We start from the raw sequence: 18,598 nt of genomic DNA on the forward strand, positions 1-18,598 counted from the left end.
GACTCTCTTAACAGGCCCTGCACTCCCTCACTCAGAACTGGTGTCATGACAGCTACTACCTTTGCTCAGTAAGATGTGGGGTCTGAGAAACTTGAGAATCAAAGAGACCATTTTGAGCAAGATACTCACTTAAGGTACTGAAGCACGGAAGGGATGGTGTCAGCCAGCTGGTCCAAAGAGGGGTACTGATATCTGTGAGAGAGAAGAGAGGCCTGTCAAGGGGAGAAGAGAGTGGCCCAGATGTGAACTATGAGCAAAGTCTTACCCAGGGATAGCCATCAGTCCATCACAGTGCCCCTGAGGAGCCATTTGGCGACCTGTTACATCACCAAGTTGCATTTTGCAACTCCCATCGCATACCTGTACATACCTCAAAGCATGTCGTCGGAGGCTACCGTTGTGTATCAAAATTATAAACAGCAGCCACCTCTCGCCAACTGAATCCCAATAGAATAAACAGTGGCCCCTTTCACTACCCTTCACATTGACCATTGAGATGGCCCCTTGATGGCCATCCTTTCATATCACAGGGATTAACCAAACCCTAGCACCCACCCTTATAAAACTCTGGAATAGAGGACAGCACATCCTCATGCCCTCCCGGCTAATGCCAGCGATAAACAGTCTCTGCTTCACCTTCATAGAAGAGGTGAGTAGACCCTACCTGTCGCCGTTATATACCACCAGAATAAACCACTCTCACGCGCCCCCTACATACCCTAGCGGATAGACTGCTGCACCCTCCTCCTGCCCTGGGGCATCAATGTGGCACACCACGAAGTTCTTGACGATCTCGTGCATATCATCATACTGAAAGAGGCTTTCAAAGCAGGTCTTATCTGGAAGGAAAAGCAGAGAATGGTCAATTTCCCAGCCCACTGGTTAAGCGGCATTCTCCTAGACAAGGCAAGAGCTATAGGGAGCGGTGAGGCACTGGCCGAGGAGCCATGTCGGTGGGGAATGGTGTAGCAATGAGAATGCATGGATTTGCATGGTGTAGAAACACTGGCAATGAGGTGCGTGCGGTCTGTGAAGCAGCTGTAAGAAAACGTGCATCTGTGAAACGGCCAGGAAAAACGTGTAGCACTGGCCAAAGGGGCTACTACTCTGCATTTTAGGTTCAGTTTTTATAAAGTACTCAAACAGCCGAAGCAATATCCTTGCACTAGGAGAAGCAACACAGAATGATTTAAGGGAACACAATTATTTTCTACTTTTTGAGTACATATGCAAAAGCTTCCAGATAGTCAAGATTTGATCAGGTAATGAGTTTCACAATGATGGTAACAGTCTGCGAAGGTAGCCACGTCCATAATATTGCTACTTGATTTTAAAGATTGGGACTTGGATGGTCATAATATACAGGTGAGTGGGCACATAAGGGATTATTCTGTCTTGTTGGAATTGGGGCCCTTGTGACGTTAATCCCCTGGTTCAGTCGGTTGTACATAAGGCCTGCCACTCTACCCCATCAGGCCTCTGGCAACCAGGCACTGTATTTATAAGTCACATTTATGAACAGCTGCAGCATGTGCTCGGCAATCCCTTAACATTTCTGAAATTTGGAGATCAGATATTTGGGGATGCAAAAGTACAGTATGCACTATTTGCATAATCAATGGGAGTGTCCACCAGAGATATAGCCACAGATCTGTAATGATGCAACATGATGCTGAAGCGATGGAGACTTTAACTAAAAGAAATACTAGTTCCCTCTGGAACCTTTTGAATGATATATCTGTACCCTAAGGAGCGCTTCTAAATAACATGGTATCAGAGATTATGTGGGTTGACTACTACACGAAGACGTTTTACAATAAAGAAATCAAAGTCAGCAAACAACCAGACCCGGTTATTGACTGGTCAATTACTATCGAAAAGGATGACATTTTAAGAAATATCATGAGACTCAGTACGTCCAGAGCTCTGGGGCCAGATGGCTTGATGAAACAACAAGTTAAAACAACAACCAGAATTATGGGCAGAGTTCTGCCATGTTCTGTTTGCATCTATTTTGCGAAATCCTTGACGTAGTAAGGAAAATTTTCGCAACTCAGCTACAATGTCAACTCTTAAAGTGGATTGAAGAAACTGCGAGATTTGACCCACGTCAGGCTGGTTTTGTTAAAGGAGTAGGCTGTGGCCTTAACACTGGTCAATTTCCTAAAGATGGAAGCAATACGACAAAATAAAAAAATCTACATAGCTTTTGTCGATTTATCCAACGCATTCGACACCATAGACAGGGAACTGCTCTGGGGAAAAATGAAAAAATTGAACTGCCTAGAAAGCTTGTTACAGCCCATTAAAGAACTTCTCACAAGAACGGATATTAAGATGAGACTGGATAATGTCGGAACACTTAATCAACCAATATCGACTAATTATGGTGTAAAGCAGGGGTGCCCACTGGCGGCTACCCTGTTCTGTTTATTTCTATCGGACATTGGAGAGTCACTTGGAGCAACCAATTCTTATCCGCCGAAAATTAATGGTGAAGCAGTAAATTGGCTGCTGTACGCGGATGACATTGCTTTACTTGACCTGACGCCAATCGGCCCAACACGGAAGTTAGCAGCCCTTGAGAGCTATGTCATAAAAAACAAATTAAAGATTAATCCTGCAAAATTGGAAGTATTAATCCTGAAGGACCTTACTCGAACAAAGAAAGTGATCAAAAGCCGTGAACCAAAATGGAGCTTAAATAACAGAGCTGAATTGTGTCAAAAAGTTCAAGTATCTTGGAATGTGGATAAATGGCAATATATATGACGCACCATGGGTTGAAAACGCAAAGCAGAAATGCAAACAACTAGCTTGCCAAGCTGCGGTTCTAAATAAAAAAGTACGGGAAGTTCTCTTTGCAGCCGGTACTTGCTCATTATAACCAGAAAGCAGTCAGGACTTTAATCTATGGTTCAGAAAACGCTTTAGGAGCACCGGTGAACTTGTGGTCACAACTTGAAACACAGTACTGGAGGAGTGTTTTACAGCTGCAAAAGGAAATACCATCTGCCTGTTTGCGATACAAATTAAACCTGATATCAATGAACGCAAGAGTTCTCTGGAATATGCTGTTTTTGTATAGAAAAACTATTCTCGACAAGGGTATGCCGCAGTTTGAAATACTATCAGGTTTGGGAAAAGGGAATCCAGAGTCAATACCGGTTAGATGGACTAATGGCTGCGAAAAACATCTGAAAGAGCTACTCACAGATTGTGAGACGTTGAAGAGCTACCCGAATTATGTCAAAGAAATTGGGGGAACGGGACTGGTGTGCAACTGTAGATGACAGGAACCACTATAAATTAATGGGAAATGCTGCAAAGGAAGGAAAGGATCGAAGACATCTTCCGCAATACCTGGTGAAAGCTCCAAATGCTAATTATCGAAAGATCTTTATGAAATTTCGACTCAATTTATTCAATACAAGAATAAGTCAAAAACAGAGATTCAGACAGATGACAGCGACGATAACATGCCGCTTTTGCGAGAATTATTCAGAGACCTTAAAACATTTAATTCTCGACTATGAAGGGCTGAAATCCTTGAGAACGCTACACTTGAACCAAGTGGTAAAAAATGACCCCACCCTATGTGGAGAAGACCTGTTTGCTAATCCTAGCGAAAAAGATGTTTATGGTCTGAAACTTTCTGCGCAATCTAGAGGTCTTGCTGACAGAGTGAAATCATTTGAATGATGTTAAAGTTGAGAAGTAGGGTGGCCCTGGTCACAAACTCAAAAGAAAAAGCTACCTGCACATCCAATGTGCTGAAGATCTAATAGAACTGAAAGAAATATGTGGATATCAGAGGGACAAAGTGATTTCAAGGGGTGGGGTGGGTGTTTTTCTTCCCATCGCTGATCTCCTTTGACTTGTGCATCCTTCGCATTAACTTATTGCCTCCTACTTCCTCCTTTTTCCTTTCTTTAAAAAAGTTTGTATGAACTAAATGAAATTAAAAAAAATAAAAAAAGATATGGCCATATGGATCTGACAAAGTTCAGAGTAGTAGTGATATGCTAAGGGGGTCTAATACAAAAGTGCCCCTTTTCACCACTGCAGATATGTGAGCTGCAAATGAAAAGTCTGAACAGATCAGAATTCCAAATTTACTAGCACTAGAGCTGGTGAATCCCCCGTCTAAGCAACCATCTAGGAGCACAGGCAGAGGGACATAATGCATTGCATATGGGCTCTGGTTCAAGCAAAGCAGTGCTGGGGATGGTTTGGGCTTACCATGACGAGGAGTTAAGGTATGGGCAAATGGAGAGGGTGTAGGATCCTCGATTGTGTGACTGGCATAGTAGAGTAGGCTAAAGAGAATGGCGTGCAAGCGGTTGCTCTGAGGTGCTGCCTCTATGGTAGTGACACTGGAAGATTCTCTGGAAGAGAGGACTCTGGGCAACACCATATGAACTGTGGTGTGGCGAATACGCAAGAGTGTCGGATATGGGGGTCACACAGTTTAAAGGATGGTTTTGGAGCACTGATGCGTGGAATCGCTGTCTGCTTAATTTGCTTTAGAAACATTGCTGAGTGGCGCTATGGTGGAAACACTACCTTTGGAGTACTCTAGAGCACCCGGTTACACAGACCACTGTCCACTTACGATTCAGTCCAACGTCGTGGAAGGTGACTATGGCTGGACGCTTCGGTTTTGGGCTACCATATATGGTGACGGTCACTGTTCCATACTGCGTCTCAATGGAGTGTTTCTGGAAAGAGAAGATAGAAGACTTCATGAGATGTTGAAAAACCGTGGAAAGCTCGCCCCTCACCTTAGACCCTCTATGTGACATTGTCAACTTTGTCAATATAAGTGACAAGGCCCTCCAGTGCACAAACCCACCTGGTTCGCAACCGTTATAGTGCAGACTTGTGTCACATGATGTAAGCTTCATAATGTGTGCTGAGCAGCACAAACCACTTGGTTCTATTACACGCAGCTCCCGAGTTTTATGTTAGACTGATACAGGATACATTACAAAAGTAACATTTTCTGAAGAAGCAGGTTTTTATGTAGGTCATAAAGGATTAGAAATTAGAACAGTCATAGAAAAAACACCAGTTTACTGATCTTAACATGAAGGGGGGACAAAGATGTGTCATTTTCAATAGAGTAACAGGGATAAGAGCAAAGCGTGTACTATTGTCTCGCTCTACTCAATCCTACTTTATTAGGAGATTCCCTCCCAATTCCCCCCAATCCAAGATACCCCTGCACCCTGTATGCAACTCCCTGGGTGTTCCCACTATGTACAGCAAGCCCATGCTTTCCAGCTCTGTGTGAGCTTTATAAATGGCATTCATACATATGGAGAGGGCTTGCCGGCTCAGCTCTGCAGACTTGGGGCTTTGAAGCAGCCAGAGCTCCTGGCTGGTTTCTCCCCAAACATACATTAGTGCCCATTCACAAGGCACCAACACGAACTAATGTGGAAATGACACCGGCTCCTATTTCTTGCAGCAATGAAGGGGTTACCTCTAGAGAGTTATTTTACACAAACAGCCACAATGGGAATGAATCCTACGGAAATCATGTCAATAGTTTAGGATTAGGGTTGATGGAAGGGTGAATGCAGGGGAGGGGGGCACAATGCTGAAACCTCTAGGCAAGTTTCCAACACATTGTCAGATGTTGTAACCAATAAGGAATTGAAGGAGTCCAGACACAGGCCAGCAGTGAGCCTCTTGGTTAGAAAGTCCAGGTAAACTTTATTTTACATATATACAGTGGTTCATAGATTCCAGTTTATTCAAGAATATACAGTTAAGAGACCAGCCATCCTCATGCACTGCAGCTCAGGCCCACAACTGACACATTCACACCATGCAGCAACATTCTTTCAACATTCTTAGATGGCCAGCAGGACAGGACAACATTTGTCAAATCGCTACATCTACCGTCCTACAGAAATTATACAATCATTCAAAAGTACACCATTACACATTCATCCCAGTCATTGTGGCTATACACTTACCAACAAGGTCCCAGCGCACAAGCGATATGTTATGAAGCACTATCATACAGGCTAAGGGATAACGATATGTGGGAGCTGCAGGGTGTCAAGATGCACCCCTCCGTTGGGTGCAGAGCCCATGCACGTCAACGTCGATAGCCCACATTCAAACTCCACTAACATTCTCCAAAGTGGTGTTGCAGTCTTCCACTATCCTGAAGGAACCACAAAACCAACAACCAACCACAAATAGTTCCAAGGAATCCGCATGATACCCCCTATCCTTCTGCTCCTGTCGCTTAACATCCAGAACCAATTCCCATCTAATACAATTGCATCCTGACACTGCTTCCACTAAAAGTGACAACCAAAACTTAACATAGCAAACAGACTACAATCACCCAGATACCAATCGTAACAATCAAGCCCATACACACAATTCATATGAGGCACATGCTCAACACCCGGCATACAAAGATAGTAGCATGGCCCCACAAACCCGTCAGATCCCACAGCGAAATGCTCATGGGCATGCAGTACCTCCTGGAGCGGTGCTTAAGAAATTACAGGTAACATGCCCAAACATAACTACAGACCAAATGGAACCAAAAGGTGACTTCTAGTAGTTGCACATATATTCTGGACTGTGTGAGGGACATGAATCAGACACAGAATACTTATGGTTGTGGATACAAACTTTTATTGAAATAATAATGGGGTTTGTGAAAGGTCTCACTGTCCCTAATCTAGGAGGTATTTCCCAACCTCAACCAAAAACAAAGGTCCTGTCTGTACTCAAGATGTCTGAAATCATATCCTCGCCCTCTCACACTAAAATAACTATACAGTGTTAAGCGTAATGTCTTTGGCTTGAAACAGTGCACAAATGTTCAAGTTCAACAAAAGATGAAAATTCAACAGAAGTCTCCAGCGGATAGTGTTTGCAGTTCCAAGGGATGGTTCCCTTCCCCATGTTTCTCTTGACCAAAGTAAAAAGTACAAAAAAACAAAAAAGAATAACCAAATTCATGTAACCCAAGAGGATAACTCCCTCCTCTTGGTGTTGTAATTCACAATGACTCAATTCCCAAGGTTTTCTCTTCCTTTCTGTTTTGCTTAATTTATCTAGCCTGCCTGGTATACGCTCCTGTCAGGACTTTCAAGACAACAATCAACAGATTCGGGACCAAGGAGGGTATTCAGCTTCTCCAAGTTCCCCTTTACATTTGGGGTATTTGTATTTTCCTTCTTTCCTAAGTACTGGGAATATGAAGATTACCCACATAGCAAGCCGTAGGGATTCGCCTCCCACTTGTGCTTAGGAGTGCCTTCTCCCACTCGGTGCCCCAGCCTTTTACTATGGGTTCACCAGTGCTTGAACGGCTTCCACAGCGTCTCCGACCCCCATTCGGTACTGTTTTGCATAGGCTCTCTTTCTTCAGTTTGGACGGCTCAGCTCTGCAGCGGATGGCGTTTGTCATTTCTCCCTGGCTTTCTCACCCGGCACAAAGCTTTGTCTCTGCTTTGCGTCTCTCGTCAGCATCTTCGGTGTCTGCGAGTGCGCCGCCAACACAGACGCTGCCTTGCCTGCTCTCCACTTTGCTCTTCAGCTTTCCTCGCTTCCTCCTTGTCCTCCACGATTCTCTTGTGCCTCTGTGCTCATCATTCCTCCCGACAGCTTGCTTTACCCAGAGTAAGCTAGCCGGTCTGATCTCACTGTGTTGTTCAGCTGTTCCATCTTTGAACTCCTGCGCTGAGAAAGGGAGATGGTCAGAGCCAATCGGATTTCTCCAACTACCAGACAGCTTTTTCATTCTGTTGCCCTCTTCCTCATGTCAGTGTTTGTCAGTAAGTTGGTTTCAGAATATTGAAGGATATTGTCAAGTCGCCTTGTGGGTTGCTTAGGGGGATTACAATATGCCATCAAAGCATATTTTAAGGAGGGGATATCCCTAAAAGGGAAAGGGGGATACCATGTCTCGCCTAATAATGCCTCACTCCCCCCCCCCACCCCTGAGGGTCGCTTCCCCATCGTGATCCTCCCTCAAATAACCCCCCCCCTAAGGGTCAGGATCGGGTAGCGGTTCCCATCCCCAGGTCAGAGGAGGGGAGGCCACTTTCAGGAAAGGAGTGATGACATCATTGTATTCATCACAACTGTATAGAGCAGGTCTATATTGAAGTCAATCAATGATTAAGCATAACGCCCAGAGGCCCAGACGCAAGCCTATATTTGTGATAACATCCCAAATTCTATGTGCGTCGCTGAGAAATTTCCCATCTGGCAAGGGTGCAAAGCCTTGGCATTTTTGATTTTCAGTACCTAAAACGATATGTGCGATTCCTTCTCTAAAGGGGTCATCTACTAACTAGATCCCCCTTGTCACAAATCCATGCCAAAAGCATGGTGCACTTGTGCCCTACCGCATTAGTAGCCTGAACCACAGGACATCCGCTTTGCTCTTGGCGCAGAACAGGTTCAAAGGTCACAAGATGGCCACACAACCGCCATGGTGATGGCAAAGTCACTGCAGCACAGGGGCAAAATGTAACATGACCCAGTACCGAAACTGCGACGATCATGAGTACCAAGTGCTGGTGGCAGGGAAAAATCCAAGAATATGATCTGCCTTAGTTTAAGCATTTTGATCGTGGCCATCACAAACCAATTGCTCAGGGATTAGAGTCCCCTCCGGCGAGTAGAGTCTGCTGTGTTAGGGAATGTGTATTCGGGTCAGACGGCACCCGGCAGGACAGAAAACCAGAGGACCTAGCCTCTCTTCGATTCTTTTTGAGGGCTGGTAAACTCCTCCCCCAGAAACCACTGCACAAAAGGCAGCAGCCCAGGGCCCAGGTATTGAAAAATCACACCCATCCAGGAGAGGTAGCCTCACACCATGGTGCTGCATGTCTAAAGGTCTTTTGTTGTCAGGAGGTAACAGGGGCAGGAATAGGATAGTTCTGCGTTCTCTGAACATGGAAGAAGACTTCCACCATCTTGTTTCTCAGAGTTGCTTTCCCTTTCCTCTCTCCATCGCTTCCCCTGAAGCAAAACACTTTGGGTGCAAGATCAAGAGGACAAAGTTCACTTCCGCAGGGAGCAGGGATTGGTCCCCTAATACAGGATAGCTTTAGACCAATCACCTGAGGACGTTTCAACCAGGGTGTGATGGGTCAGCCCATCAAGAACCCAATTCAGGTACTGTGACGCTAACTACTCCCCCCACAGTCCATTAGGGCCCTAGAGACCGGTTAGGTCACGATCATCCCCGTCCTCACCAAGATATCCTTTTTTGTAGTACCTTACCTACTACCCCTGGAACTAATGTTAATGTAAAAGGATATTTGTACCGCGCACTATCACCACCGAAGTGGTCCCCTGGCGCTCTGAAAAAAAAAAAGGGAAGGGGAGGGTGAGTTAGTGGGGATAAGCTGGAAAAGTGCAAGAGAGCAGTGATTTGCTGTTGGCAGCCTCAGCCCTGTGGGTCCGTTGGCTGAGCTTGGGTTGCTTTACAGTCGGTAGTCGTCGTGTGCTGTTGTGCAAGTCTATGTGTGGTTTGTTTTGTTGTTGCAGTGTAGTTTGAACGGATTGTTGTGTTGTAGGCTTGTGGTTGTGTTTGGTTAGAGTATGAGAGGTGTATGCAGAGGGGTGAAATTGTTAGTGCTTTGGTTAATTGGCATTGCTGTCCTTGTAGTTATGTCTAGGTGTGATGCTTGCTATCATTCACTATTCCATCTGAGTGTGGCATTTGCTAATCTTCAATATCCTATGTAGATGTGAGGCAGGCTAGTGATCACGATTCAATCAAAGTGAGGCCCTTGGTAACATTCAGTTTCATTTGTGTGGCGCATGCTAACATTCACATTTGTATCTAGATGTGACGCAGGCTGAAGCTAAGAATTCCGTATAAGTGTGGCACATGCTAAAATTCATAATGCTATCTAGATGTGAGGCAGGCTAGTGATCACGATTCCATCTAAGTGAGGCCATTGGTAACATTCACAGTTTAATTTAAGTGTAGCACATTCTAACATTCACGTTTCTATCTAGATGCGACGCAGGCTAAAGCTAAGAATTCCGTATAAGTGTGGCACATGCAAAATTCACAATCCCATCCAAATGTGACACAGGCCGAAGTTCAGAACTCCATCTAAGTGTGGCACATGCCAAGATTCACATTTCTATCTAGATGTGATGCAGGCTGAAGTTAAGAATTCGATTTAAGTGTGGCGCGTGCTAACATTCACAATCCTATCTAGATGCGACGCAGGTTTAATTTTTGAATTACATCTAGGCGCAGCATACACTAACATTGTTACAGCTGTCTAAATGTGACGCAGGCTAATCTTCACAGTTCCCTCTAGGTCTGGCACTAGTTAACCGTGGCAAGTATGTTAGTATGTAATGCAAGGCAATATTTACAGTCCTCTCATGAATAGATTTAGACCGGTAGTCACACATCTCTCCAAGTATGTATGCTGTGCGTCTATACTAGTCTACGTTATGGAAAGATAAGGTAGAGAAGCAGCGGCTTTCTGGAGCAGAGTAATTGCTCTACATCCCACCTATGCCACACTTAAAGTTTTTGTTCGTGTCTGCTGGCTTCCTTGGCTTCCCCGGCGGACATCTGCAAAGCAGCACTTATCTGGGCAATGGTGGAAAAGGACTGGGAAGCGCAGATGCAGAGGGGCTAGGCCCTCGAGCACAACACGAGCAAACAGCCAATGGGAGCCGGGGGGAGGGCGAGGGAGGCGTGACTGGAGGGGAAAGTTGGGCCCGAGCCTTGCACACCTTACGGGCTGCCGTGGGTGAAATGATGCCTAAAATAAAGCTGCACAGGCAGCGGAGGCGCAGCGCTTACCTGGGCCATGGTGGAAATGGTGGAAACTAAGGTTGAAGTGCAACTTTCTCCAGTCTATTGCATCTTCTCTGTCTTTCCTCTGGGGTGGGGTTTTGTACAGTAATCTTTTTTTTTTACTTGCAGGTGGTGTCTTTTATTAAAGTGTTTATATTTTTTAAAGAACTTTGATTGAACACTCCCTTTATTTTGGACTGTGGTCCATAGTTTGGGTTACTACTGGTTCACCTTCACACCCTTCTTAGGTGTATGCCCTGCTCTCAGCCAGTGTTAACACGAAAGGAGAAGTCGGTATAGCTCTTAACTGTCCCTATTTTACTTTTATGATGGTGTTGTGTTTTGTTTTGTTTTGGTTTGTAGAAGTGTGAGGGCCGAGTGAGCCATTTTGTCCCTGCTCAGCCTTGTACTCCTGCGAGGTAGAATTAATTTGTTACAGTCACCTAGAACACTGGTGGTACTATTCAACCTATGCATCAGCCTAAACATCACAGAGGTTATTAGCTCAATCTTTAAAGCCACAACATTTAACAGAGAATGCATTCACACAAACTAGACAACAGCCACATGTCTAACACAAAAAGGTTGTGATCTGAACCCTACATGTCTCCTAGAACTCAATTAGCTCACTTGAAGAGAATACTTAAACCAATAATGTAGATACAAAGTTAATTGAGGTGGTAAACTTAGAAACTGAAGAAATAAGGACCAGGGCAATCTAGCCTTCGGTGTGGGCTGCACCCTAACATCCACTATGTGGTTTTGTGAAGAGATTTAGAACAGTATTTCATATAGTCACTCAGTAGGGTTGCTTGAAAAATATATTCTTGATACTTTTATGTTCCAAAAACATTGCTCCAATTTATTAATTAAAAAGTCGGTGCAGATGCAACTATTGCCAATGCATATTGGACTACTTGCAGTCCATCAGGGCATAATACGGTCATCTGATCATTGCAACAGTGGTCAATTCATGCGGCCACAGTCATGTCCAAACCCCATTCCTCAACCATTTACGTAAACCACAGTATTACAGATGGCACTTTGCCAACTAGGTTCTTGGCTCACCGCCTCACGGTTTTCAACACGTATTACACTTGATAGAGTTGAAGGACTGCACATAGTCCGAAATGCATTGGCAATAGTTGCATCTCCACCGACTTTCCAATTAATGAATTACAGCAAAGTCTTTTGAACAAAACAGGATTCAGAATATCTTTTTCAGGCAACCCTACTGAGTGACTATATGAGATACTGCAGGAAACATCTTAACACAACCACATAGTGGTTAGGGTGTGCAGGCAACACTGATGGCTAGATAGCCTTGGTTTTCTTCAGTTACATTGTGTGCCTGGCACGCAGGCAAGGATTAGTGGGTTTGTATCCCACTCACGTACAACTAAGAATTAAATAAGATGGTCTTGAAGGCGTATTGATTAAGAAACAATATAAGAAGGCGAGGTGCCACCCACTAAAATATATTCGGGAAACTTAGAAACTTACATTCATCTGAGGTTGTCCTAGAAAAAAAGAATTTATTAAAACTGAAGCATACTGCCATCCAGACACTAAACTAACCCAGATTGACTGGAATATAAACACATTATTAAAACAGTCATATCCATTCTGGCATTGCCGCTGCGCTGTGTATGTCCTGTCCCAAGTGGGAATTGACAAGGGGGTCCTGGGAGTCCCTCTGCCAGACATTAGTCCTGGGTACGAGGGACTTACCCAGAGTCTTTAGCTCACTATCGTGCTGCTGTGGAGTCCAATGATCCTTTTTGACACATGTCTGCATAACAGCCTTAGTGGATCTCCAGGGATGTCGCACCTCTCCAGCATACCTTTCACAAGGGGTCTCTCCAGAGATACCTATGCTAATTAACATATATTAGGGTTGCAACTGCCACCCTACAATTAAGGTAAAAACAATGCACCACTGGCTTTCAAACATTCTGTTGCTAATAACTTGGATCTGGCTGACATTTTCAAAAGCATGCCTGGCTTGGGCCCCAAATTGGAAGCTTGAGGGAAAGTTCATCCATTAGTTCAGGAGTGAAACATAGTTCCATGTTTGGACCGAACCCATTCACGATCCCATATACAAAAAAAAGGAGCATCATTGAGACGAGTGCACAGTGAAAACCGCGAAGTATTTGCACACAATAAGAAACAAGTGCAGATGTGTCTTGTGGTGTGGCCTGTCCAGTAGTCGTTTTGACAAGGAAAAAAGCACACCCCCTTACGCAATTGTTATGCATATCTCATTGTGCATTCCTGCACCAAGGCTTTTCAGAAATAAAGATCTGCCATTTTTGTTTCTGTTCAATGTTACCCGTTTCCATAGTAATCGTGCGGAAGAGGGAACAAAAACGCACTCAAAATGATATTTGGGGAGATTTAACATTAGGGAGGACGTGGGGGAGAGTGAAAGAGGACCACATGGGTAGTTTGACACTTGGGGAAGGGGTACACATGTCTTTTTTTCAATCAGATCATTTTAGACGTCCTGCTGAATTATCGAGGGTTGACTGGGTAAAAACGTGAGATATAAGTAGAGATGTCATTGTGCCACAAGAAGAAAACGGGGGGTTGGGGTAATTAGGACCGGGTGGGGCCCTGACTGAAGGTGGTGGAGATCGAAAAAGGAGGGGTGCACATGCAAAGATGAAGGGGGGTTGTGGAAGACTAGATTAAGACATGCTCGCCTTACCCTGAGATTTAAAAGACCTGATTTGTGCATGAAGAATTCTGACATGAATCAACGTCTTTGCAATGGATGTCAGGAGTATATTCCTGTGGAAAATATTTGGAGGAAAATGTCGTAGGCATGAAAAAGGGGAACAAAAGAAAATGGGGCAAACACAGTGGGTCACAGTTTTCTTTCAATTAGTGGAAAGTGGCAGGAGGCCATGGTGAAAGCATCCAGCCATTGGGACGTGGTGGCACTCTAATTTGTGCAGGGACCATTGCCACAGTGTCAGACAGTGGGCCACTGTCTTTTACGGTAATTGGTGGACTGTGGTCAGTGCCCACGGCCAGTGGGCCATGGTCATGTAGCATAAGTGGGGATAAGAGTGCGGTGATGGTGCGGGCAGCCAGGAAAGGAATGAAAGGCTATGGATGTGAAAGGTTTTGCATGGCAAGGGTTGTGTATGCAAACTGAGAAGCGTGAGCATGTTTTGTGCAACACAGTGTCCCGACAAACCAGCCCGACAAACCAGCCCGTCTGGGAATAGAGCACTGTCCATTCATTAGGCAATTCCTCTTTTCTTCACCCGCCCCTATTTTCCAAGCTCGAAAAGCTCATGTCATATTGGCCCTTAACTGTGATACCACCCACACAGTGACTACACCACAGTGAATGGCACATGTGTCCCGTTACAGCACAGAGAGTAGCCCTTAACCACAGTTTCAATGCTGTGCTAAACGAAAAGCACCAGGCATGGCCTTCCCCTACCACACCCCCACCCACCATTATCCCAGCCCCACTGTTGGGTTTGTACCAAAATCAAATACCACCCCCTACCCAGGGCTTGAATCTTTCTGCTGCTTCTGTGCAGGTAGGAGATATATATATATATATATATATATTCTCATTCTCTCCCTCTCATTCTCCCTCTCTCCCCAATATATATATATATATATATATATTCTCATTCTCTCCCTCTCATTCTCCCTCTCTCCCCAATCAGGATTGGCCAATAAGGTTCCACATTTTTATGGACAGGCACAGATGTGAACTGGGAGGTTTAAACCTCATCCAGACTAAACTGGACTGCATTTACTCAGAAGCCTTTGTGAGCTCTGCTCAGCGCTCAGGCAGACAACAGCCAAAATAAATTTCCTCAGGTTACGAATGCAGAAAGAAGGACCACAAAGGGAATGGCCAGGTCATAGGATTTACAATGGCTCGGTAGTCACTGCTCCTGCTTTGGAAGCAAGTGCCTACCAAAGTAGTAAAAGGCTACTAAGTGGCATAGAAAGAAGTAAAGTACAACACAGCTGACACCAGCCGATTTCCAACGTATTTTCTGGTTCAGAAGGGATGTGACAAAGCAGTTTGGGCTGGACTGCCCCTTTTGAGGTGGGACGAAGCCGATCTGCATATGGTCTTCTCCCTTTTGTACTGGCTTGGCAGGCAAATGAACAATGGTCTGGAGGGTTGACAAGAGAAATGGCAGAGGTTGAGTTTCATTCTAAACCTTCCAGCCATCATCTCTTGTTTTACTGCAGGAGTGAGAGATCACCAGCCCTCATGTCCAGTACAGTTTTAAACTACACTTCCAGCCCCACATCCTCCTCATGGAGTAGCAAGAGATAAGGAGGCCTTGCAGGAAAAAATAGGTAGAAGCAGCCTTTTGCGACTGCCAGGCAAGCAACATGCGCTGGACCACTGGTGCACCACCAACTGATACGCCGAATAGCTATGGTGATGTGGTCCAGTGACTGTTTGGAAATGGTGAAAACTATGGCCATACATTTTAATCCCCGTTTTGTGACTACCCTCCATTGATGTGTACAGTCCACTCACAGACCAGCTGCGACTTTATTGTACATAAAGTATATTTACATACACAGAAGTCCAGTTACTAGTGGGGTATTTACATAGTACATGGAAAGTAGATTAAGGTAACATCCAGGGACAGGGAAGACACCCACCGGCCATACTCATACATCCAGCTTAGGCCCCCAATTGACATTCATGCATCACACTCACTCAACATTCCCCTGAACGGTCATCATCCATACACCAACATTCTGCAAGCATACATTCATGGCTAGTGAAACAAACAGGACCAGCTCACAACATAACACCCTGTTTCTACAATTAAATGGGAGCTCAGTCTCCCTAAACTCTGTACCCAGACCCAATTTAAAAAAAGGTGATGCCCAAATACAGGCATTCTCCCACTATTAAGCCACCATTAGGAAACTAGACAACGTATTGAGTGGGCCCTGCGTCCCTTCCTGTTACAACGGCCCAGGCCCATATTTAGTGTCCTACTCTTCAAAGATGGAGAGGGACGGATCACACATGTTGAAAAGGACTCATCATACAGGCGTGATACAATATGTGATGTAAAGGAGGGAAGAGCAGAGCTTCACTATCTTTCATAATGAGCAATGATAGCATTTTTCAAATACATTTAAATCGATCTTTTTAGGGAATCAACCAGATTTATTGTAAAAACTGTTTTCTATTATGTATGAACACTAAAGTGGAATTAATTTTTGTCAAAAAGTGCTAGGTTCTCCGGTTTCATATTTTAACCCAATATAACTATCAATGTAGTTTTGAAAACACACACAGGCTATTGAATATTGCTTGCAATCTCAAGCTATTTACAGAGTTTGAAAATAAACAGACGTGTATCCCGCCAAGGTCAGTGGTTTGACATGTACCATGCTTTCCAAGGTTGCAAAGGAAACAGAGGAGCACCAACACAAACGGTTTAGTATGGTTTTTGAAAAAAGAAAAAAAAAGGGGGCGATAAAGTAAAAAGAGAAAGCAACAAAAATATTCCATTTACTGATTTATATAAATCCACTAAATAAGATTGACCTTCAATTAATTATTTATGGAAACTTTGATCTGAATGGTTTCCTTGCAATACCAGCTATTGGTATTTTTTAACTATAGAAATTAAGTCAAACCGGGTGTACGTTTGAAAGTATGTTTTGGGACCTCTTCTGCTGGCCTAGGTTCCCACCCTGGGCCTTTTATTCACATCCTTATAGTACCAAAATGCAGGAATTAAATCTTAAGTTAATATTTGATAGGTGATATTTACTAGGAAAGGTATCTTGGATCATGAGGTCCAGTCCTACCACTGTTTCCAGGCACTAGAACAGTGAATAAGTGCCAGATGAGCGGACCACAGCGATCCCAAGTGTGTGCTGTGTGTATTTTCCTGTCCAGGAAGCTCATATGGGGAGCTTCAAGGCCATGAGCTGGATTCATGATCTGGATGCACAGGTCTTTGCAATCGTTGATCCAACAGTTTCCATGGTCTTCAGTTAAATAAAGGTGAATTTATTTTAGGGGGGAAAAATATCTTATATCGTGTTTCAAGTCGCAGTCCAGCCTCTGAAGCGGGGGAATGGGTTTCAAACGTATTAGGTAAAATTTCATTTTTTTTGCAATTCTCCCCGCTTGCGAGTCCCATCACTTTTTGCTGGACTCTTGGATTTTTTTAATCAGTTCTCCTGAGTGAGTGGGAACCTTTTAGTTTATCTTTGTGGAGTAATGCTTTGCTCCACTTTAAGGCATCTGCAATTTATTAATGCAGCACACAGCACTTTCTGCGCAATGTTGCTGCGCGCTCTTTGAGCTACCCTTTTACACCTATGATTGAATCAATTTCTGACAGGGAGGCATGCTGGAACAGCCACCACCCAAAGTTTGAATGTGGCATGACTGCTGATTGGCTGGGTTTCTGCATAAAGACGAGGGTCCTGGAGCAGAATCAGAGAGTTGACTCATGAAACGAAGAATATGAGGAAGGAGGACGTCTGCAGGCACCTCCAGTGACCACCAGTGACTGCTTAGCTACCAATGCTGCTCCAATCTCCTTCTGATCGACAGGGGAAGATGCAGACCGGACGACTTCCTCCCATGGGCTGGTGGGCACAACCAATCTCGAGACAACCTTCATTTGAGCCACCCCTCGAAGAGTTGTGACCATCTTGGGCTGCAATTCCCCAATAGCCTGGGACCTGGACCGATCTGCTCTGCATTGTCTCCTGAAGCACAGTTTCGGCTAGAACTTTGTGGGCTTCCTGCTGGACCAACAGTGACTCTTTCCCACTCCGAGACACCTCCCCTTCCTAATCAGGGACCGAGAAACAGAGCGATGTCTGTCGTGTGGCAACTGCCACTGAACCAAAGCCTGTAGCGAGTCCCAACGAGCCAGTGTCGTGAAGATCGTCTTCTGGGCACCCCGTTGCAAGAAGCAGACCGTCTGCTCCCGCCAAAAGTTCTTTCTTCAGTCACCAGGCCAAGAATCCGAACAGCAGCTGGTGTCACCTCACCTGGGGACCCGTCAGTGAAACGGTCCTTTCTTCATGAAAAGGTACTGACCTGCTTCTAGGTACTCACCTGGGTGCTTGCCATGTCAAATCAAACTGCTCCTGAGCTTTCTGAGACACATTGGGTGGGCAACCAAACTGTGTTCTTCCAGGCCTAAGGACACAGGTCCTTTGGTCTACAATCCTCCAGGGCGTCTACCTGACCTCAATGAGCCACCTTTTAACCAAACATTTTACCTACCTGCAACATAGAAGACACCTGCTATTTTGACAACTTTGACAGTCTGCCTTTCTTTGTTCTTCCACCCATGGGCCCTGGACACCCCGTGTCCCCACTGACTTTGAGACTCTAATTAACAGATAGGGCTGGACTTTTGGTTCCCTAAAAGTACTTACCAGTATCTGTGTTGCTTACTTTAAATGTTGGTTATGAGAATTGATTTGCTATTCTTGAATGCTACTCCAACTACTTACCTGTATATCATCTAAGAGTTAACTATTGAACATAGTAATGCTTAACAAAAGTCTTACCCCTATATACATGTGAATAGGTTTACTTACCTGTAATTCTAATACTGTGTTAGCTGCCTTACTGTTTGATAAATAAGAATATTGTAATAAAACTACTGCATATATAGGTGTGCCCTTTGTACTTACCTACATATCTTCTCCCTCCTAGACTAAGCCAGGCCCAGGCCGCTCAGCCATTGCTACCATACCTTTTGTGTAGATCAGGCCAAACCT

General features: G+C 44.6%; 1 protein-coding gene across 3 annotated transcripts in view; it reads right to left on the reverse strand.

The window, feature by feature from the left end:
- Nucleotides 1-18,598, reverse strand: part of NDRG2 (NDRG family member 2) — a 297,715-nt gene that overhangs the window by 87,486 nt on the left and 191,631 nt on the right. For all 3 annotated transcript variants that reach the window (XM_069633717.1, XM_069633716.1, XM_069633718.1), the window contains 3 exons: nucleotides 4,616-4,721; nucleotides 719-839; nucleotides 130-192 (listed from right to left, as the gene is read on the reverse strand). In XM_069633717.1, coding sequence (XP_069489818.1) covers nucleotides 130-192; nucleotides 719-839; nucleotides 4,616-4,721 — 290 coding nt within the window. The remainder of the gene's footprint in view (nucleotides 1-129; nucleotides 193-718; nucleotides 840-4,615; nucleotides 4,722-18,598) is intronic.

The sequence above is a fragment of the Ambystoma mexicanum genome, chromosome 13, assembly GCF_040938575.1.
Source record: "Ambystoma mexicanum isolate Mex_15411 chromosome 13, UKY_AmexF1_1, whole genome shotgun sequence".
NCBI lineage: Eukaryota > Metazoa > Chordata > Amphibia > Caudata > Ambystomatidae > Ambystoma > Ambystoma mexicanum.